Source organism: Mangifera indica, chromosome 8 (assembly GCF_011075055.1).
Source record: "Mangifera indica cultivar Alphonso chromosome 8, CATAS_Mindica_2.1, whole genome shotgun sequence".
Lineage (NCBI taxonomy): Eukaryota > Viridiplantae > Streptophyta > Magnoliopsida > Sapindales > Anacardiaceae > Mangifera > Mangifera indica.
In genome coordinates, this window is record NC_058144.1 from 8,026,249 (window position 1) to 8,049,295 (window position 23,047).

The following is a 23,047-nucleotide window of genomic DNA, read 5'->3' on the forward strand; positions in this document are numbered from 1 at the left end:
TGTTAAAACAAACACATATTTTTAAGATTTTAAAAACTAAAAATTTTATTTATAAATTAATTTATATTAAAATATTTTATTAAAAATAAAAATAAAATTATTATTTTATTAATAATATTAAATATATATATAATTTTTACTAAGTTTCTTTCTCCAAAGTTTTAAAACAAACAACTAAAGTTTTATAATTTTGAAAAGTAATATTTTCCCTTCAAAACCTAGAGTTTATTTTCTTATCATCTCCAATCATTAGTAATAATGTTTTTGCTTGAGGACACATTGGCCACCATCTCTTACCCTCTTTGGTGTGCAACAAAAACACGTTAATTCAGATGAATCAACGAAACCTCGTTGATTTATCTAAAATCAATGAAAATGAGTCTTTATCGTCTTGTCAATTCTAGATAATTCTTCCTCACATTGGAGAGATAATGATTGGTGTGTGGGTTCAAGCATTGTCACTAGTGGCCAAAGAGGGTAAGAAAATAAACCCTAGGTTTTGAGGGAAAAAAATGTTACTTTTCAAAGTTAGAAAATCGTAAGCATAAGTGAAGTTGTTAATTTTTAAAATCTAGATGGAAAAGCTTAATAAAATTTATATTTTTTTAATATTATTGATAAAATGACAAATTTACTCTAATCTCTAATAAAATTTTTTAATAAAAATTAACCTACTTTGAGTTTTTTAAAGGCCAAGGGACTTATTCCACCTAAAAGATATCGTTTTCTCAAATATTCATCCATTAACTATGAAAATCTCAAACACCCTCCCATAGAAAGTTAAGTTTGCTAATTTCAAGGGCAAAATCATTATTTTATTTATAATATTAAAAATAAATTTAAATTTAATCTCCACCCCCCCCCCCCCTCCAATAACCTTTAAAAATTAAAAGTTTTTCCTTAGGCCAAATTTTAAAAAATGATATTCCCCTTTAGGGTTTAGTTTTCAATCTCCGACGATAAAAAGTCTATGAAGTATCACTATGCTCCGGTGGTCTCTTTCACCTCCTCTAAAACTCTAATTGATAAAGATCTCATCTTCATTTGGGAAAATGGTCATCTTCTCAAACAAAGACAAGTTCTTTGTCAGCTAGAGTTTCAGAAAAGGAGAAGAGAGATCGTCGGAGTATAGTGATGCATCGGAGACTTTTTATCGTCTGTGATGATACTAGATTTGACATTAAAGATTGAAAATAAAACCTTTTGAAGAGAAATGTCATTTTTTATAACTTGACTTAAGATAAAAACTTTTAGTTTTTATAGTTTATGAGAGGAAAAAAAAGATTAAATTTTACAGAATTAAAATTTTATTAACTTAAACCGTTATAAATAAGTGTTTAAGATTTTTAAAGCTAAGAAATAAGAATTTGAAAAATCAGAATATTTTAGATGGGGATAAATTTGTTGGCCCTTTTTTAAACACTATAATATAAGTTTATTTGTTTTAATATTAAAACTTGGGCGGGAAATACGCCTCTCGCTTTTCTGTGGCTGCCTTTCTTGAAGAAATATACGTATGAATTGATGAAGATAGGGGAATGCTTTCAGAATCCGGCCAAATGGAAATATGGAGGCACAAATTTCAACATAAATGTGATGAGTGGTCGGACTCCTTTTTAAGATTAGCTTAGAAATGCGTTTTAAGTATTGCGGTTGGTGTAATTGGCGGTAGAGACGTAACGTTTAATCTGCAGAAACAACAGCAGGCAGAGATGAAAGTCAAACTAGAATGCCACGTTCACACAACATTAAACTCCACTCCTCTGAACGTCTCCACCTCTACCTAACAAACAAAACTAATTATATTATATAGAGAATGGACCGGGTCGGGTTGAGCTTTTAATCGAACAATTTAGCCCATGGAACTTGCCCAATTCCCGGGCTGAAAGAGTTCAAACCCATGAGATTCGCCATATGTCTGGTAATCATGTTTTATATAATTCCTACAACATCACTTGTTATCCGGCGATCTCATCTGATTGATTCCATTTTTTTTTTTTTTAAATTCTAAAGGACATTTGGTAATTTAGTTAAATTATAATTAATTTGGTTTTTATTATTAATATTAAATTTTTTTATTAGCTATGTAGTTTATATAAAGAGTAATAAGATTTTCTCTTCCAAATCAAGTATTAAAATATTAATTTTGATACAAATTTATCTTTATCTATTAAATTTTTATGACAAAAAAGCCTTTACATTTAATTATAAGATTATAATGTGGTACTCAAACAATTTTTAATACTATAATGCCCTTATTCTAAATTAATATTACTCTTCCACGTGCTCATACCACCCTTTGCTCTTCTTGCTACCGCCGCCATCTACCATCACCTACATGCCTATCAAAGTAAGAATGAGAGAAGAGCAAAATTAACGAGGTATGAGATATTGAACCCAGACATCGTGGGCCTCATATTTGCTGCCATATCGCCTGACAATACCTTTGTTGCTTGAGTAATTGTTGCCCATTGTTTATCTTTGACACTAGTTATATGACATTGACTTAGAAGTAAGAAATGTATCCTTGTCGTTGATTCATTTTCTAAAGGGGAAAGTACTATTTTCCATCCAACTTTTAGGTTATTTTCAAACCTATATTCACGAGAGATAAAAAACTTCTATTTCTACCTATGACCAAATTGTCATCTAAATTTTCAGTTAGAGAAAAGGATAAAATCGTTATTTTAACTATAAACTTTAAAACTTTAAAATTTCACCATTTTCCGTCTCCAGATTTTAAAAACTAACACCTCAACTCATTCTCAAAGTTTAAAAAGTTTAAATTTCACTCCTAAGATTTGCTTCCTTATCCGTCCACTACGGACTACCGATGCATTCCTCTGATCTCTCATCTCTGACTACAAAGAATGACTCTTTGTCACCCAGATCTAAACAACGAAGAAAGACCTCTTCGTCATACCACCGTGCGACGAGAAGATGAAGATCTCTTCAACCAACCATTACCATGGCACTAGGAGAAGGAGGAGGCTGGAGACGACGTCGAAAGATGAAGTTGAAGAATGAAGGTGAAACTGCTATTTTTGAAAGTTATGGGGGGCGGCTGCATTTTAAAAAATATGGAAAACCTAGGTTTATAGATGAAAATGTTACTTTTCAAAGTTTTAAAACTTTAAGTAAAGGTAAAATATTAGTTTCTAAAATCTAAGAGGGGTGAAAAGTAATAAACTTTATAATATAAATAGTCAAATGACTATTTTACACCTCCTTTTAACAGAAAAAATTAACAGAAGTTTGTCTATGAGTGGGAATAAGAGTTTTTCATCTCCCATAAATGTAAGTTTGAGAATGACCTAAAAGTTGGATAGGAAATAGTCATTTTCCCTTTTTTAAATGTTGGAGATGATAGAAACAACTTTTTTATAATAGTTGTAATTTTTCTTAATACAATATTATCATTCTCATTTATTATAGTTTCTTTAGTATATTTTATTAGGATTTCATTTATATTTTTTTATCTTTTTGTCAGTGTATTATCTCTGTCATTTTTATTTAGTTTAATATAAATTTTATTTTAATAAATTTATATTTCAATATTATTTTATTATATGCTAATTTTACTAAACTCATTAATATTTTATAAGTTGTAATGTTCTAAATAACCTAAACCATATGCACACAATGGAAATATTGAAACGTAAGTGTCTTAAAAAGACATCTACATTCTATAAACATATGATCTAAAATATTCCTTCCACGTGAAGATGCCCTTGTGATTTGATAAGAAATAAATACCAACGCGGACTTCAAAATTAAAGGCTGGAAGGTGGAGCGTACGAAATCGAACATCCACGTCTAATTTTTACAGGGCCAAAGACTTTCGCCTACCCAAGGTATAGAAAACCCCAAACTTTTACCATTGGATTTTTTAAAATTTAAATATTTATTTATAAAATAATTCCTACTCCAAATTATAGTTAGAGTTAAAATATAATAGTTATTTATTAAAAAATAAAAATTTATCACATTTTTCTTTACTGATTTAAAAATCTTTTAATTTATCTTCACCTAAAATTTAAAAAATAATAATTTCCTCCTATGATTTTTTTTCTTTAATAATAATTTGCCATCTTTGGCCATTGACCAATCTCCCTATGATCTTATCTTTCTCTCCTCTCTACCCATCAATCGACGAAATTTATTTAGACGATGAAGTTCTAATGAAGCTTTGTCTGAACAACGATAATATATCTAAATGATTTTCGTCTTTTAGTGGTTAGAGAAAAAATGAGAGAGACCAACAAAGAGGATGACTGATAGTCAGAGACAATGGATCGTTGCTACAAAGAAAAAAAAATCTTAGAAAAAAATTATCACTTTTTAAACTTTAAAAAAATTATAAAATTTTTAAATAAAAATAAAAAAATATGATAAAAATTTAGTTTTTTAATTTTTATTTTGTTAAATAATAATTTTATTTTTACTCCTATCTATAATTCTTAATAAAAATTATTTTATAAATAAATATTTAAAATTTTAAAAATATGAAGAAATAACTTTTGGGTTTCAATGTACGTAGGGTGGGAATAAGTCTTCTGACCTTTATACAAATATTATGCTAACCAGGGCTTCGATCCTCTAGCCGTGCATTAATATAGTTGACTTCGCACGCCTTTCAATTCGAGGTTACAGTGGAGAAATTTGGGCTCACCGACTCAAAGCATAAATATATGATGGAGATACCAAATCAAGATTCAACATCTTTTCCCATCACCGTACTGAAAGATGCGCTTACTCAGCTACTTAAGCATATAAATTTTGACTGATGACAGCGATCACATTCGAACACGCATAGCATCAAACATCTCTAAGAAAACGAGTATTTATTAATAAATAAAAAATTGGCCAAAAACATTTATTCCCATCCAAAGTTTAACTTATTTCCAAATATTCATTCGTGGGACTTTAAAACTTGATTATTTATTTATTATTTAATTTTTATTAAAATTATTTATTAATTATAAAGATGTTTTATTATTAATATTAAAATTAATAATATTTTATTTTATTTTATTTCTTTTAATATTAATATTAGGTTTAAGTCTATTTATAAGAGATCGATCTAATTTAATTTACTTAATTATCAAAAGATAATTATTGAAGGTTATTAAATAATAGTTTGACTATTATTTAAATATCCAAAAATTGCAATTTCAAAAAAGCACGTAACATTTTATAGAAAAAGTTTTCTCTTACTTTTCACACACAAAACTAAAAACATAAAAATATCAAATCTCTTATTCTACATGAGAATGAAGTTGTGAAAATGATTTACGTCAATATTTTGCATTGTATTTGAATAGACTTCATCACAACCTTAAACCCCGATACACAAATTATGTTTACTGTAATTTACATAATTCGATTTGATATATTAATATTGTTTCTAACAATTAATGATAAAAATAATGGTTTTATCCTTACAATTAACAAAATTGAATAATGAATGAATATTTAGAGTTTTAAAACTCTATTGATGAGTGTTCAAAAATTGACTAAACCTAGGACGAGAATAAGTCTTTTGGCCATAACAAATTTATAGTAATACCATATATGTAATAATAATCATGATAATTTTGTAATTGAAGCGCTTGCCATTTCGTCAGAGGATTAGGGTGAATAATAAGGAATTGCAAATAATTTTGCACATGCACGCAAGGTATACAGCCATGAAGTTGAAAGATTTGGTAAGGATTTCTTTAATAAAAAAAAGTAAGCTAAATTATATTAATAACCCATTTATAATAACTCACTCATTATTCAATTAAAGAATCTATTCTTCCCCATTAAAACATTCAAAGTCCCGACAAGCTTCCCATTTAAATTATACCTATGGTTGAATCGAAAGCTACCATTCAATAATACAGTTCTATAAAATATCGCAACCCATTGATGGTAAGATGACTCATTTTGAATCATATAATAGAAAACTTAGACAAAAAAAAAAAATGTCGTCAACAATTTGGGCCACCATGAGAAACCTATGCTTTGCCACCGTAGAAGCAGTGATTTCAATGGAAAAGAAGTGCAAAAATCAAAAGAGATCAGTCTCATCATCATTTGCTTTTGATATGATTTTTCAAGGACTGTAAAACCAATAATTGAGCGGAGAAGTTAAACATATTCAAAGGAGGAAGAAGTAACGCTGGACCACCTGTCACTTTTTTAGCAACATTTTCACACACTTCAGCTGATTTTGACATTCAAAAACAAAAAGAGGCTGGAGTCCCCAACTCATTTAATAATTGTACTCACATGATACAAAAAACAGCTGTACATAAAACAGCTCTAAAAAGATGATTAATTAATAATGATGATGATTGATTTCTATTAACTGCGGGTAAACACTGAGCAAGCTCGGCTCCAGAAGCAAGTAAGCACAAGCGTACGAATAAATCTATTCCTGTCTTTCTCTCCTCTTTTATTCTTTCTCTCTTTCCGTGTCCATTTTCTAAAGTTCCTACTTTCTTCTGTGTGTTAATGTTAAAGGTCTGATTCTTTGCTGCTTTCATTTTGCTTACTCTTTCCGAAAATTTTACCTGATTTTTGTCTGAATCGACTGTTTCTAAGAGGTACTTTTAGTTTCTCTGACCTCTGTTTGTTTCTTGGACTGTTTCTTTCATGGAATGATTTGTTGCTGGTGTTTCTTACTTTATTAATTTGATCAAGTAGGAAGTATGTAGCAACAATGTCTGCTTTTGGTGTTTGATTCAGGAATTTGATTTCCCTTCGGAGATTTGTGTTTCTGCTGTAAAGATTTGTATGTTTATGTTCTTTAAAGCTCTTTGTTGGTTTTTTTTTTCAAGGATGGTAGTTCCATTCGGCTGGGGGTTCTGTTTGATTTTCTGCGTTGTTGATTTGGTGTTTTTCTGTCCTTAGGATTATTGATTCTTATTGGCATTTGAATTTTAGAGAAATAGCAATTATCTCCATTAATATTTACTCAGATCGCTTTCATTTATGAGGAAGTTTGTTTGCTTAATCACCTTAATCTTCACATTAGGTGAAGAAAATGACATGTGGAACCACGACAAATGTTACTCTCACCTGTATATGCTGAATAGTACTGGTGCTCTGCTGCATTGAGATTTTGAAATTACACTAATAAAGTGTGGAAATGCTCCACCGGTCATATAAAATGTAAAATTAAGATAAAAGAGGGGAGAAAGCCTCTAACAAGAGTCTAAGGTTTATTTCAGGATGTCTCTTGACTTAGAGCCAGTATTCAGTTGACATTCAAAGTTATGTATATTTAACATGTTTCTTGCCCTAGTTTTAATCCTGATATATCAGAAATTAAGGAATATAACAATTTATCGCTTTTGATTAGGTTATTTATTCTAATTTGATTGCTGGGTAGTTTTTCTTTACTGCTTTGCTTTTAGGCTTTTAGTCAAGTGGAAATGGAATTCATAGAAATTTCTAATGTTGATTCTTTACCAGGGTGCATCCATAATCTCTTTACCTGAATCATCCACAGTTGGACAGTGATTTTGTTAAATATTGGTGTTCTGCTGAAAGACATACATTTTCCTGAAGAATTTGATGGAAGAAAAGCAACTGGATTTTAATCAGCCGTTTCTATCTGTGAGGCGGTTCTCATCAACTGTGACTACCTCAAAAGTTGATGATAAAAGCAAAACAGCTAACACAGTTCCCAAAACACCCCCTCTTCCTGCTTACAAATCAGAGTTGATATCAGGTCCAATCAGTAACCCAGGAACTGTTCCTTTTGTGTGGGAGAAAACGCCAGGAAGGCCCAAGAATGAAAGCAAATCACAAACTGGAGCTCTTGAGCGACCTCCCATTGCCCCAAAGCTTCCACCTGGAAGGATATTGAATGTTAAACAGCAGCCTCTGGACAAAGCTTGTGAAGGCACAAACAGTAAATGGTCCCAGACAGGAAATGCTCAAACCACTTCAAAAAGTGTTCCACCTGCTGACAAGAATGCAATTAAACGTGAGAGTTCTAAAGGGTGGATGGAAGAGACAGAAAGCTCTACTACAGAGGATGGTGATGAGGCTTTTGTGGATGCACTTGATACACTTTCCCGCACTGAATCATTCTTCTTAAACTGTAGTGTAAGTGGTGTGAGCGGGTTGGATGATGCACAATTGAAACCTACAGGAACATTCTCAACAGATCCACAGACTCGGGATTTCATGATGGGTCGATTTTTGCCTGCAGCAAAGGCAATTGCTTCAGAAGCACCACACCATACTACTAGAAAGCAACCTATTGTGTGGGAGCAGCAGCCTAGACAGATAAAGAAGGTTGCCAATATCAATAAGCAACAACCTCCTAAACAATATAGTTCAAACAATGTATATTTTCACTCTCAACACGAAAGGTGGGAAGAAAATTATGATGAAGATGATTATGATGTACATGAAAGCTCATCGGCTGTAGTTTGTGGTTTACTTCCTCGATTTTGCTTGAAAAGTTCCTTTTGCCTTATGAATCCAGTGCCTGGGATGAGGCTGCAGGAGCGGGAACCACTTTCTTTGGGCCATCACAGAGCACAGGCCACTTCTCGTAGTGGGGCTGAGCATGAGGTATCAAGTTGTCTTCCTCTCTTCTGACTCCATTGTTGCTTTCGTTTTGTAAGTTCTATCATCATCTTTAGGGAACTGTTTTTGAATATATTAGCATTGTTCTTACAGAAGGTAAGACTAGTGGTACGTGAAAAGAGTTCCTCCGTTGGATCTTTAAGCGCAGAGACACAAGATAATAAACTTGACCTGAAAAATAAAGCCAGCCAAATAGCTTCTGGAGGTGAAGGTCACAAATTAGATGGATCATCTCTGTGCAGGCGTTTTCAGGGTAATGTTTTACCTCCTAACCAGAATGTGAACTGCCAGTCTACCCTCAGTAATGAAAAAAAGTTTCTTGAGGTTCCTGAAAGTGCTAACTACTTGAAACTGAATGATTCTGATCCACGGAGAAATGGCACCAAGAATTTCCGCGAACTATTGACCAATGAGAGCACTAATCGGGAATCAGGATTAACAAGTCCTGTTGAGAAAACTTTGTATGTAGATTCTGTACATAAGGTGAAATCTCCAAGTTCAAATTCCAGTTCTTCAGATTCAACGAGGCTAAGTGATGGCAGAGGAGATGATTTAAATGCTCTTGTAAAAAGTATGGAAATGGATGAAGCAGCTTCTATAGATTCATCACTTCATGATGTCAAGCAGTTGAATGTCGTGGATGAAAAGGGAACATTGGAACCTAATGTTATGGAGTTTATTCATTCCAAAAATCTATCTTCTCCTCACACAGCTGCCCAGGGTATGCAAATTGATGTTAAAAATGGTTCTGCAGAGGATCAAGCTCTCACTAACAATTTGATTAAACTGACAAGCACAAAAGTAGCTGGCAGTGAGAAATATGATCAGGCTCTACAAAATGAACTGCAAGGGAAATTAAGCCAACATTCTCGTGGTGTTGTCCAGGATTCTATTTCATCAATTAGATCAAAAATGGGTGATGAAAGAAAATTTGACACCCAAAAGCAACCATTAACTACCAAGGAAGTATCTGAAGGCCTCTTTTTACAACTTCCTCTTCCCCTGCCTCCACCAACATCGCCATCAGACTCTTGGCTGAAGCGTACTTTGCCTACTGTTTCTGCTGGGAAATCATCTACTTGGTCTTCTTTCGGTACACTAAATTTTACAAGAGTTCAGGGTTCCAAGTCTCCCTCTGGTGATCCCAGGTGGGAAACTATTGTCAAAACCTCTAATGTACATCATGGGCATTTGCGTTTCTCTGAGGTAATTTACAATTCTCTTTCCATTTATTTTATGCTGACCAATTGAAGCTGACATTTGGTCTTCGATTTCTCTCTTTCAGGAACTACTTCCTGCTATACCAGAAGTATAGAGCAATAGAAGCCTTAAGCCCATGGACTCTGTATATGCTTGGTTGTGACGTCCATAATTTTAATGGCGAAGAAGGTCTCAAAATATTTTCTCATGTCCTTGAAATGTCTTCTCTTCCGAGACACTCCTTCCTATAGTTAGTACAGACTACAAAGCGGGCACTGTAAAATCTACTTGCCCAATAATATCCTGTAATAATAAATTGCAGTTAGTCAAAATCATGTAAATCTCTTAAATCATTGAACTTAAGTTTGTTGTGCTTTGTATATCTGATACTTTTTTTCTTATAAAAGGGAAAAATTACAGCTGTATTTCAATTATTATCGTAAAGGTAGTAGTGTTTTTCTCCATTTGATGATTGAATTTTATCGTAAGGTACCACCTCCAATAGACATAGTAGATCTGCTGGAGGTGGAGGAGGAGGCTGTGGAGGTGGTGGTTGTTGAAAGAATTAAATGAAGTTATGCAACTTGTTAAAATAATTGTTGTTATCTGTGAAGAAGCTCCAAGTATTTCGTCTCTTTTAATAAAAGGTTTGCTGGTATGTAAACAAAATGAAGTGCTGCGTTTTGGGTTAATGGTGTGGAGACGGCGTTAATCAGAGATCCTTTGAGAAATCCACAAAACGGTGCATTTCTCATCAACGAGAAGATTAAACGGTGCTGCAGTAGAATGATACAAAAGAGATGAGAAGGCCTTGTTTTGTTTACAAAGCGGTGTCGTTTCTTCTGCAACTTCTAAATTGATCCAATGGTTAGAATTGATTGCTTTTGTGTTTTCTGTTCAGTTTTCTTTCAATTGCTAGGCTATCATTAAGTTTTTAAAACTAGATTGACGGTGAAACCGACAATCTTATTTATTTATAAATTAGTCAATTTAAATATCAATTTCAATAAATATCATTATAATTAAATAAATGATCATAATTAATTGAATTAATAATTTATAATATTATATAATTATTCAATTAAATAATATGATTATTATCCGTCAAACATTTTCAAATTTAGTATTATAAAAAATCAATATCAGATATAAACATGTTTATTTGTATTGATAATACAATATACAACATTAAAATATAAATAATTTACATAAACTGATTCATTAAAAGTTTTTTACTCCAAATTTTAATAACACAAACCCTTCAATATTTAGAATCAAGTATTTAAAAAATCCTCATTAATCAAAATTTTTATATTACTCCCCTTTTAACTCTTAAGATGTAAGAAACTTTTATTCACCAAGTTTGATTCTAGTCTCAGTTTAAAAAATTTTTAAATTGTCGGTTGGATTTAAAATTTTAAAATTTTAATTTTAATATTATATAAATAATGATGTTGTATACCTAAATTTTTATGCACAAAAAAATTATATAAATTAATGTGACGTTAATGTGTCAGATATTTTAGACTAATGGTATCTACCATATCAATGTCATAGCAATCTATTAATTTTTTTTTTTTGTATAAAAATTGTGCATATAATATTACTATCATATAAAATAGTATGTAAATTGTTAAATTAGATGAATCTTAGGCTTAAACAATTTTTTTTTTAAAATTAACCGATTTTCACTAGGTTTGACCTAATTTTTAATTGATCAATAATTAATTAAAAACCAAATCGGATTAAGAATAGATTTTTGGTTGAATTGATTGATCCGATTCTATTTTTTTTGATAACACTGGTTTTTATTATCAGAGGCATTAGAACTTCTCCGGTTGTCACTGTTTCCAAAGGCTCTTAACAGAAGTCAGTTACATTAGCTCCATGATTAACCATTCGAAATGTTAAGAACAATTCTCTATAATTACATAGATCAATAAAAAGGAAAAAAAATTATAAGAATTTTTAATGATGCAAGCCGTGCTCGACTTTGAACTTGGGTTTGTTTTCCCTGTTACTCTTAAGTTTGTATTTGGGTTTGTATTTATTTATTTTATATTCGTGTATAAATTCGTTTGAATAAGTTCGCTTCAAATTCAACTCTGTAAAACTTTTATATAATAATTTTTGGTGAGAACATGGTAATACTACTAAATTAAGATGGCCAAAAGATTATTTCTCATTCAAATTTTGATGCGTTTTTAAAATCACATCTACGAGATTTGAAAAACTCAAAGTCGCACGCATGGACTAAGGGTTAAAATTTTCGATTACAAGCAAAGGTAAAATTATTATTTTACTAATAATATTAAAAAATATATAAAATTTATTACTTTTTCCACCTAAATTTTAAAAACTAATAATTTCACTCTTATTTAAAGTTTTCTAACTTTGAAAAATCATATTCCCCTCTCCAACCACCATCTTCAGTGTCGATAATCTCCCCTTTCTATTCTAAAACATTGACCGATGCCTCACCTATCTAAATTTCTTTGTCAAAATGACGAGATTGAGCTCTTTGTCTCCCAACGAAAGAGAGGTCTTATGGAAATGAGAGGTCTTCGTACCCTGTTGTGGGCCCACCAATATGACCAAAGAAGTGAAGGAAAAATATTTAGGTTTGGGGGAGGAGATTGTAGTTTTTTAAAATTAGAAAACTTTAGACAGATATAAAATTGTTAATTTTTAAAACTTACATAATGAATTTTATATATTTTTAATATTATTAGTAAAATAACAATTTTAGTCTTGTTTCTAATAAAAAATTTTAACAACAGTTAACTTATGAATAAAATTTTGAGTTTTTTAAATCTTATGAACGTGACTTTAAAAGCACATCAAAACTTCGGTGAGAATAAGTCCATTGGCCAACTAAGAAAATATTAAATTAACGGAGATCTTGGAGCAGTATTAACAAGGTCAAATATAAATAATTATTATTAATAAAAAAGTTTGAATCGAAACAAGTTTCAGAACTTGTTAAAACTAAGAACCGACAAATATTTTAAGGTTATCGTTCACAACTACCCCATATAAACTCACCCTCAACAGTAATGAAAGCCCTCCTGATGAATTGGCATCCCATCTAAGCTTCAAATCAAACAACCACCTATGATTTTGAGAGCAATAACAACCAAGGAAAACAATAACTAAGGGAGGCACACCCTCGCTATTAATCATTATAGTATAATAATGACTCCTTCCACCATCTCCTCTCTGGCATCTTTTTAAGCAAATAAAGGAAGAAAAAAATTTTGAAAATGGGGAGAGGGGTCTTCGTCCTTCTTGGCAGCGGTGGCAACGGCGGCGTCCATCATCAAATCGTGTTTGATCAACTTTTTTTGCTTTGCGCGTTAGTGGCATCGTTGTGTATATTGCTGATGGTCATATTCAGTTGCGGTGACGATTGTAGCTCGACCAGAAACGTAGTGGTGGAGGTGGTGGTTATCGTAGTGGACGAGTCGGAGGCGGCGGCAGTTGAAGAAAACGGTGAAGTTGCGGCTTTCAGTCGAGATAAAATAAATTAAAATGTAAATATAAAGAGGATTTTACACCTCTCTCGTCTGTTTTCATATCTTTGGTACGAGTGATTAGCAATCAACTACATATGACTTCTTCGTCTGATTCTGTACTAGAGGTGATGTTATATGGTTTGTACTCTGTAGTAGACTCCTTTCTCTCATTTCACATTTCTTTATTAAGTTTTTTTCCATTGGGATTGAATAACAAATTGGAATTATTTTTGTACATTTATGGTGTTAAACAGTCTTATTTAATTTCTTTAACATTGATGCAAATTACCATCCCAATTTGTGCCTTAGTTATCAGTAAAATATTGTATGCTAAATGATATATTGATGGGATGGTTTTTAATCAAGGCAAAATGACTTATTCCCACCCGTTATTTTTTTAAAACCTAAGTACTTATTTGTTATTCAACTTCTATTAGATTTAGTTGTTAGTTGTAAAGATAAAAATGTTATTTTATAAGTAATATTAAGAAAAAAAAAGTCTAATTTTATGCCATCCCCCTCCCCCAACATGGCGCATACACAATTTCACTTTAGTCTTAACTTTTTCAGTTTTAAAAAATGACTTTCCCCCCATCCTTACGGTTTTTTTTCCCTCCCTCTTCAACCATCGTCTCTGTCCTTGATGACTCTCTCTTTTCACCTTAAAAATTATTAGTGCTCAGGATTTGTCAGTACACAGAGATAAATGTTTTCGTCGACGAAGAGACAAAAGATGATCCCTTTTCGTCGATGGAGAGAGACAAATCGTCCTCGTCTCTTTGTCTTAGTCTTAGTGCGTCGACTAGTCCCGAGCGCCAATGAAGGTTTAGGGTGGAAGAGAGAGTTGTCAAAGATATAGATGATAGTCAGAGAGGGAGGAAAAAAAACCAAGGGATACGAAAGAAAAAACCAATTTTCAAAACTTGAACAGTTAAGGTTATAGTAAAATTATCAATTTTCAAAACCGAAAAAATGGAGAGGATGAAATAAAATTAGATTTTTTTAATATTACTGATAAAATGATTTTTTTATTATAATAATAAACAGTTAAATTTAAAAAAAATTGAATAACGAATAGATATTTAAATTTTTAAGAAGTTAATACGAAGAGTTTAAGAATACATCAAATCTTGGATGGGAATAAGCCATTTGGCTTTTAATTAATAATAAAATGACACCAACCCCACATAGACACAAAATTAATATTGATTGTTAACATATCTTAATCTTACTTTATGGAAATGGCATTATTCAACCAAGCTGTGGATATACTCTTTGAAAAGAAAAAGTGAGATAACTGGATTGTCAATTTCAGCCGTGACACGGCATCTACTGGCGTAAATTTACCAATGATTTTACATTTTTGAGATGGTAACGAGGTTAAATATTTCTTCAAGACTCTGAGAGTCTGTAGATCTTCAGCATTGCCGATTTTCATATTATCACACGCTAACTGAATTTTCGACTGCCTGGGCTTGCAGTCGCCTTTCAAGTCAACTGGTGGCGAGACATTAGATATAGAGGATGTCACTGCACTGCATTTATGCAGTCACATAGGTGGTAGAGACCGGGGTGAAGATGAAGACAGCATGGAGGAGGTAGATTTACTTGTTAAAATAAACAAATAAAGTGAGCAATTTCTTAGAACATAGTTGTTGTCGTCAGCTGATGCCTTAAGTTTTGGTAATAATTTCATTTATTATTGCCGATTTTAAACTACGTTAGAACAAATTTATTAATGGCCAACTAACTATTTCCTACCCAAGGTTTAGTAAAAAGACAGATTTCCACCGTTAACTTTCAAAAACCCAAATACCCACCCATCCGTTCAAATTCACTATTGAAATTAAGGGTAAATGGTTATTTAGCTAAAAATATTAAAAGACTAAAAATTTTTCACATTTTGCCCCCTCTAGGTTAAAAAACTAACATTTCTCCCCCCCCCCAAGGTTTCAAAATTTGCCATTCCCCCCTAGGTTGTGGAATTTTTTTCCAGTTTTTTTCCAATGAGCTTCTTTGTCGCCATTTTCGTCTCTGTCAATCTCTTCCTCCCAGCACTCTCTCCCTCACCAGTGCTCCCTCTCCTTCCAAACGTTGGGGAGATGAATCGCTCTACGAAAGAGACGTCGGGAAGACAAATCGTACGATGAAAGAGACATTGGGAAGAGTGATGACGGTGTCGAGGAGATGCTTTTGCTTGTGGTTGAGATCCATCGGCCTTCTTCTTTAGCCTCCGACAGAAGATTAATAGGGAAGGCTAGCTCTGCTAGTCGGAAAAAACAAAAAAAAAATTCAAATCTTAGGGGGGATGACGAATTTTCAAACTTTGGGTAGGGGAAAATGTTAGTTTTTAAATCTAGGGGGAAAAATGTGATCATTTTTAGTTTTTTAAAAATATTTTTAGCTAAATGACTATTTTACCCTTAATTTTAACTATGAATTTTAACTAATAGATAAGTATTTGAGTTTTTAAAAGTTAACAGGTGGGAAGTCCTTTCACTAAACCTTGGGTGGGACGTGCTCTTTTGGCCTTTATTAATTTTCAGTCTTTTCCAAAATAGCTTTATTACCTGTATTCGCTAATGATAAACCAATGAAATCCATCTATGTAGCTTTATTTTGATTGTTGACGGGAAGACTTCTCATCGGTTTGCTTATGTCATCATCAACTATCTTTAGTCAAGAAAATTTCGAATTGTATACACAAAAACTACTATGAAATGGTCAAATGTAGGCTGGGCTAGAACCAAAAATGAGTCAATCTTATATAAGCTCAATCGAATTTGAGTTATTTGTTAAATTTTTTAATTAAAAATTTTGATACAAAACAATATTGTTTTGATCAATATGTATTAAAACGACGTCATTTTAATAATGAAAAAGGAGTCGAACAGAATTCGAGTTTGACTTTCACGAGCTCAAATTTGAACTCGAGCTCAGTTATATATAAACGGAATCGAATTCGAGTTTAATTCGGCTCCAATCCAACCCTAGTCAAATGATTTGTTCTTACTTAAGGTATTGTGAAATTTTAAAATTTTATTTTTTAATTTTTAAAAATTCAAACACTTATTTATACGTAAATTTCTGTTAAAAATCTCAATTAGGATTAGAGATAAAATTATCATTTAACGAAAAAATTTTAAAAACTAAAATTTTATCACATTTATTCCTTCAATTTGAAAATCTCATAATTTTCCTTTTAAATTTTTCTTCAAAATTTGAAAAGTAACAATTTTTCTCTTAGGGTTTTCTCTCCTTCTCTTCGGTGATCGATTTCTTCCTAACCATTGGTTGGCCTTCCCCTCTTCTTTTCCCTCGACCGGTCACCTCCTTCTTCCATTCTTGGCCAGAGACAAAAGCAAAATCAAAGTAAAGAGAGGCTATCGACTAAGGGAGAAGAAAGAGGGAAGATAGACAGACGATTAGGAAGAGTGAGTCACCGGAGGAGAAAAAATCTAGAGGAAATAGTCACTTTTCAAACTTTGAAGAAAAGTTCAGAGGGAAAATATGATAAAAGTTTAATTTTTAAAATTTTTTTTGTTAAATGATGATTTTACCCCTGATTTTAACTATGATTTTTAACAAAAATTTGCTTATGGATGAGTGTTTGAGTTTTTAAAAGTTAAAGAATAAAACTTTGAGATCTTACAATACCTTATATGGGAATAAGTCAGTTAGCCTTGTAAAATTGATGTGTGACATCAAGATTAAAAGAGTAATTATATATATCAACAGATATAAAAATGCTTCTTGGGGTAATACTATATTAATTCTATGATAAAATACTTTTAAACAATATTAAAATCAAATAATTTCCTTGAAGCTTTATAGAAATTTCCACCACTTGGCCGGCCGCATATGACAAGCTTAAAGACAATTCAGAAGAACATCTTAAGCGGTAAGATATTTCCAGTGGATTAATAAGGAAGTGGTGGATGAAGTGATTGCATTAGTTCTACAAAACAGTGAAGGTTTGGCTCCTTTAAGCGAAAATAAAAGTCTTTGATTTTGCATTTTCTTATCTTCTTGTGTAAGCTTTCATGTTATAAATTCTCTCTATTTGTATGAGATGTAATATGTAGATACATTTGTTGACCTCAATGGTTTGCAAAATTAATGTAGTATTAGAACTTTCAAGATAAAGATCTGGGTTTGAGTCTCGATCATGCTTGTAAAACCCTGATTTATCTGATACAATGATTATAGGTCCAATCATTGTGCTATAAGTACTCTCATAGTTTTTTTAGATATACCAATCTAACAAATATGAATGAGATCTCCGGTTACCAATATATATATATATACATACACGAGTGTGCGTGCACACACACACCAATTACAATCACCAAAATGTCATTGTTTTTTAGATATGTTGCAAGTATCGTGTTCTAATTGGGAAGATGACCTAGCATTTTTAATAATAAATTTATTAGACCATCCCATTAAAAATGCAATAAACTACAATAACTCATACTTATCACTCAAATTAAAAAGCCAATATAAAGCGTTATGGGCATTTACAATATGATAACATAACGTCCAATGAATTGATTATGGATTATATATCCACCTAGATTTATTTTAATTAAATTAAAAGTACAAACAATGTATGCACATATAAGAAATTCCAACATTTTTGGCTTGATTATTTTTCGACGTATTCATATAGTTTATGGTTGAACGGGAAAAAGAGGGATCCTCATTTAAGTACTAATTATACAATTGTTTAGAGATGAATTGAATCTTGACCAATTTGTACACGAATTACAGAAATGAGCAGCCCATTAACCCAGTTTTACTAAAACAAAATTTGATTATTAGTTTCTAGTGTATGCATATCTTGATTCTTGAGTTTATGATGGGTCATTACACAATTTAATTACTATTAAATTATTAATCATCTCTAATTTCCTTGATAAGAAACATTAACTATGGCTGTAAGTTGTCTAGGAGAAAATTGAATACCGGTATAATTAATCTCTTAATCTCTGTTACTAATAAATGTTTTGTTATTTTTTTATCAACAAAATATATTTAGAAACATTAACTATGGCTGTAAGTTGTCTAGGAGATGATTTCGATGAAGACGACAATGGTCCAAGAGAGATGGCGTCGGAAGGAAATCATCCGTGGTAGTGAAAGAGAGGTCACGACCGAATTCCAAATGCCGAGAAAGATGAGTCTAAAATGAAACTCTATAAAAAAAAATATATAATTTTTTAAAGTTTAATTAAGGAGAAAACTGTTAGTTTTTTAAATTAAAAATATAAGTGAAATAAAATTTTATTATTTTTAATATATTATTGGTTAAATGATAATTTTATCTTTGAAACTAACTGATTATATACTTAACGGATACCAATTTGTTAATTCATCAAACCTTGGGTGGAAGCAAGTCTTTCGGCCTTTTTTTTATTAACAGAATATATTAATGGAGTGTATTCGTGTGAATTAAAGAAGAAGGCATCCTTACCATCAACTGAAACCAACATTGTGACTACTAAGGAATTTTAATTCATAATTTTCAAATCTAATTATCCAGATTGAACTTGAAGACAAGTACTTAAAAGATCTCACTCCTATGCTCAAATTGGCATGGTCAGATCCTAAGTATTCGTCCCAAATCCACCGTAATTATAGTTGTTCTCAGTTAAATCCCAAATCTAAATTTGGGCAAAATCCTCACGGTTTAGACCATTTAAAGTTTGTTGACTCGACCAAGGGGATGACACAGAAAGAGAAAGTATTGTGTTGATTTCTCTTGAGCTTTGGTGGTGACGATTATTCATCTGAGTTTCCCCATCACCTATTTTGCGGCATAAACCCAACTGTAACTCGGTTGAACATATCTCTTTCAACTTCTCATTCTCGGCTCTCTCTTTTGCACACATTAAGACTTCATTTTTGCATTGCCCCCCTTCTTTTTGTAACTGTTGAGCTTGCATATTCAAGGAGCCCTTCAAATTAAGATTAAGAACAAGAGGAAACTATTAGCTGACATTTGGAAACGTTAATTGGATCTTATTACATTTTCAGTATAAAAAACAAAACCCAAAATAGCTATTTTCAAATCAATAATTTTTTTTTTTTTTAAAGTGAGTTGTTGAAAACTAATCTAATTATTATTATTATTATTATTATTATTTTGGTTTATCATATAACAAAATATTTTTGTATTAATTCTCATGTTTAATTAATATAACAAATAACATCAATAATATTTTTAAATAATAAACACTTAAAAATATTTAATTAAAATAATTATTTTATTACATATAATCCAACATCATAATTATTTATAATTATTAATTTTTCCAAATATAATTTATCTAAAAATCTTCTAGGTTATTTATTCATGTACACACAGTGTTGAGTTTTGTCTTTTTCGTTTAATTTTATCTTAAGTATGAATTATAAAAAGACAAATATTTTCCAACTAGAAGCTAAAGGGTCCTAATTTTAATGGGAACAGAGAAGTTACCTCAACAGGATGGGAAGTCTTCAACTTGGAGTCGTAACTAGTGAATGTGAACATGGAGCTGCATGTATTCTGTTGAAATGGGCTGTGGAAATTGATGGATTTGGCCACCCAATCAGCTGTGTTATCTTCCCAAGAGCTAATGAATCTACTCGTCTCTTGATTCACGAATGTTTCACGAGGAAGCCATCTTTTGTCTTCTAGAAGTCTGCTGGGTCTGATTGGTCCTTTAATATTCCTTGTTTCTGCTTCCTTTTCGTCATGTGGATGCGAACCTGCCAACTTGTTTCCACTTAAGATAGCTGGATAGACCTGGCTCTTGTCTACACTTAAATCCTCGCTGATCCACCGTGAAGATCTAGAGCAATGATCATTTAGAGCCCACAGTTGATATCTAGAGAAAGAGAGAGAAAGAAACTCGGTGTAACTTAGATTTGGCGTAAAATTTAATATAAGAACAAAAACAAACAAATTCCTAGGTTAGCAGCTCTCCCTTCTCGAGTAACTAACTAATCAAATTTGTAACCTTGAAGAGTTGGTCGACGACATGATGCTTCTTTTGTCGATTCTATAATGCCCATCAGCATCAAATCTATGACATAATTCCAGAATGTGATGTCCTCCTTGCGTCGTTCTGTTATTTTGAGATAAAACTGTACAAAATAATCAACAATCTCGAGTTCATAAATCATGCCTCGTTAAATATAAATGAATATATTTGAACTGAACTTTTACCTAGGCCAGTCTTATCCAACTTCTTACTTCGATACATCTGAATTACAAAATGCAGAATTAGGGAAATGAATAAAAGTGAAAATTTCGGGAATATATCAATTAGGAAACCGGTTTTATATATTTATTACCTGCAAGTGACTCTTTACATGAGCAATGCTCAGTCCTTTTACGTTCATTAGCTGAAGAACTAATTTGGGCGTTGCTCCTGTACACCATAAAAGGAAAAACCAAGTGAAAAGAAGATCCCAGATGAATGAAATCACAAGTTGACATATTAACTAAATGAAATCTTACTTTCTTGCCCACCGAGCCTTTCAACAGCATGCACAAAAGCTAGATGGAGATCAGGTGTCCAACGGAGTCTAGGCATTTTTGATCGAACATACTGTCTTACCATAGCAGTTCGTTCTTTTGCTTCTGTATTAGAAGTATTGTTATGGCTTGAACTAGCAAAATCATTGTGTGGTACAGTGCTAGTGGTGATATCATTCTCATCGATAATTGCCTCTTCATTCAAATCAAAGGAAGAACACTTATGTGAACTGGTTAAAGAAGATGCTTGGGCCTGAATTTCATTTTTGCTGCTCTTATTTTCATCAGAAAACTCGGTCATTTTTTCCATTGATCTTGTCTTCTTAACTCACGCCATAGTCTTCTGTGCTTGGTGGTCTCCGACCAGTTCACTGTGAAGAAGACATAAATGATTATATCTATATAAATGATACATCAGATGGTCTATGCATTATTGAGGATGTAGATGAGAAGAAGCCAATTATATGTGTAAAACTCGGAAACCTAAAAGCTTAAGAAGTAGACCTTAGAGCTACTATCGAATTCGCATGAGATCTTTACTGCTTTCCATTGAAACAGCAATTGAAGGGGAAAACTGAACTAATGAAAGCTATATATAGATCGAAATACATGTGTAATGGGTGGCAAAGGTTTCCTCAAATCAATTTTTGTCTTGATGAAGTGCTTCAAATTTATCTGAATATTAAATAATAGATAAAGATATTCATTCCACCACCCAACTCAAAGCTCTTACAAAAACAATTCTGAAGTTTTGCCAAAACTAGAGTTTGGAATCATATTTCTTTGAAAAACCAGAAAGGTTGGAGCTCATAATTCATATTTCTTGTTTGTCTAATTATTGAAGAAGCTCGCAGCAAAATTTAATAGCAAAGAAAAAACTAAATGAAATTCAGAAACTGATGGCAATGCGAATTCGTCAGACTACAGTCAATAAATCTTATAAATAAATAACTATTCTTTTATAGTGAGAAAAAATCTTGAGCAACCACTGTCACTGGCTATGAAGATCCAAATTAGATACTTTTCTGGTCCTAAATTCTAATTTGTAGTTTAAAAACAAGACTAAAATCATGATTCATTTAAAGATATAAATCCCAGAAATCTTCAAAGCCAATCCTCGGATCCATCAGAAATATGCCCAAAAACACCTAGCGACAGTCAAAAGTAGCTGATTAAAGGAGAGGTTGATCCAAACTTACCCTTTAAAGAAAGGAAGACCGCCGTATCGTGGATCTAAATGTAAACAATAGGCCAAACTGAGCGTGCAAAGAGAGACAGACAGACACAGTCACGCACAGAGAGGAGGGAGAGAGAGAGCATTACTGTTAGGTATTAATGTTCTCTTTTATTGGAAAAATCAAGTTTAAATTACATATGTGGAACTTTTTAATTGTTAGAAATGTGTGGAAAATAATCCTTCATCTTGTTTAACATCACACTTCAAATATACAAACTTCAATATACTATACATATATATATAGTGCAATAATGTGTATATAGAAGACAGCGGTCGGAGACCAAAACTCACTAAAATATAAAAATATTATGACCACCCACTTCGACTGTTGAAAATCAAGTGACTTCCAAAGCCTCTCCGGTGATCTCTTTGTTTTTTTACTGCCGTTTCCCGTCTCTCTCTTTCTTTTTCCAGTCGGTGATAATCTTTGTAAGTTGACCTTTACTGGGACCTGAAAGCTGTTTTTGTCATTACAGATTAACAAAATTAATTCAGTCTTAGTTACTTCATTAAGAATTTAACATTGATGCATTGATGGTGCTGTGGGAAAGGACCATCAAGGAAACCCTACCATATATAAAAATAATTTTCTGTCAGAATTATTTTAACATTAATTTTGTCTTATATTCTGATTCTTTGCTCCTCGTGGGTTCTAGTTTAGGTTACATATGTTTAGATCACTTGGATGGTTTTGCCCTGATTTGAAGACTTTCAAATAGAGGATAAAGCCGAGGAGAGCAGCTATACTTGAATTAGAAAAATTAATTTTGACCAGCCAACATGGTCATGTAATTTTGGCAAGACAAAGAAATTTAAAAAAAAAAAAAAAAAAAAGAAAGAATATACAGTTACTCTCAAAGATAGTTTGAGTGTTATTAATATGAAAAATCTTTAAATTTCAAATTAAAAAGTTTACATTCAAGATTTGACAAAACCATATAAAACCGTTCCTGTTTTGATCATTCTTTTTCTAAT

The 23,047-nt window shown here is 31.9% G+C and overlaps 2 protein-coding genes across 6 annotated transcripts; one reads left to right on the forward strand and one right to left on the reverse strand.

Moving 5' to 3' along the window:
• The first annotated feature begins 6,282 nt into the window (after positions 1-6,282).
• LOC123223518 lies at positions 6,283-10,217 on the forward strand. Of its 5 annotated transcripts, none has more exons than XM_044646688.1 (4): positions 6,283-6,394; positions 7,465-8,577; positions 8,686-9,798; positions 9,878-10,217. In XM_044646688.1, exons 2-4 carry the CDS (start codon positions 7,567-7,569, stop codon positions 9,905-9,907), a joined length of 2,154 nt encoding a protein of 717 aa, XP_044502623.1. In that variant the 5' UTR covers positions 6,283-6,394; positions 7,465-7,566; the 3' UTR covers positions 9,908-10,217. The 5 variants fall into 5 exon arrangements, with proteins under 5 accessions (XP_044502623.1, XP_044502624.1, XP_044502626.1 ...); XM_044646689.1 differs by having other exon boundaries at positions 6,328-6,406; XM_044646691.1 differs by lacking the exon at positions 6,283-6,394 and adding an exon at positions 6,411-6,510.
• An 8,756-nt stretch (positions 10,218-18,973) lies between these two features.
• On the reverse strand, positions 18,974-21,163 carry LOC123223493 (protein PHOSPHATE STARVATION RESPONSE 1). The gene is made up of 6 exons (XM_044646653.1): positions 20,818-21,163; positions 20,652-20,728; positions 20,524-20,560; positions 20,315-20,441; positions 19,792-20,182; positions 18,974-19,267 (listed from the first exon to the last, which is right to left on the reverse strand). The coding sequence occupies exons 1-6, from the start codon at positions 21,143-21,145 to the stop codon at positions 18,974-18,976; spliced, it is 1,254 nt and encodes a 417-aa protein (XP_044502588.1). The 5' UTR covers positions 21,146-21,163.
• Positions 21,164-23,047: the final 1,884 nt, after the last annotated feature.

Bases quoted from the DNA above. Each gene is read 5' to 3' on its own strand.
- LOC123223518 (XM_044646688.1), top strand. From the start codon at position 7,567: ATGGAAGAAAAGCAACTGGATTTTAATCAGCCGTTTCTATCTGTGAGG. The intron at 8,578-8,685 runs GTATCAAGTTGT...TTGTTCTTACAG, and splicing joins GTAGTGGGGCTGAGCATGAG to AAGGTAAGACTAGTGGTACG. The intron at 9,799-9,877 runs GTAATTTACAAT...TCTCTCTTTCAG, and splicing joins GGCATTTGCGTTTCTCTGAG to GAACTACTTCCTGCTATACC.
- LOC123223493 (XM_044646653.1), bottom strand. From the start codon at position 21,145: ATGGAAAAAATGACCGAGTTTTCTGATGAAAATAAGAGCAGCAAAAAT. The intron at 20,183-20,314 runs GTTACAAATTTG...CTCTTTCTCTAG, and splicing joins TCGTCGACCAACTCTTCAAG to ATATCAACTGTGGGCTCTAA. The intron at 19,268-19,791 runs GTAACTTCTCTG...CTTAATTTGAAG, and splicing joins AGACTTCCCATCCTGTTGAG to GGCTCCTTGAATATGCAAGC.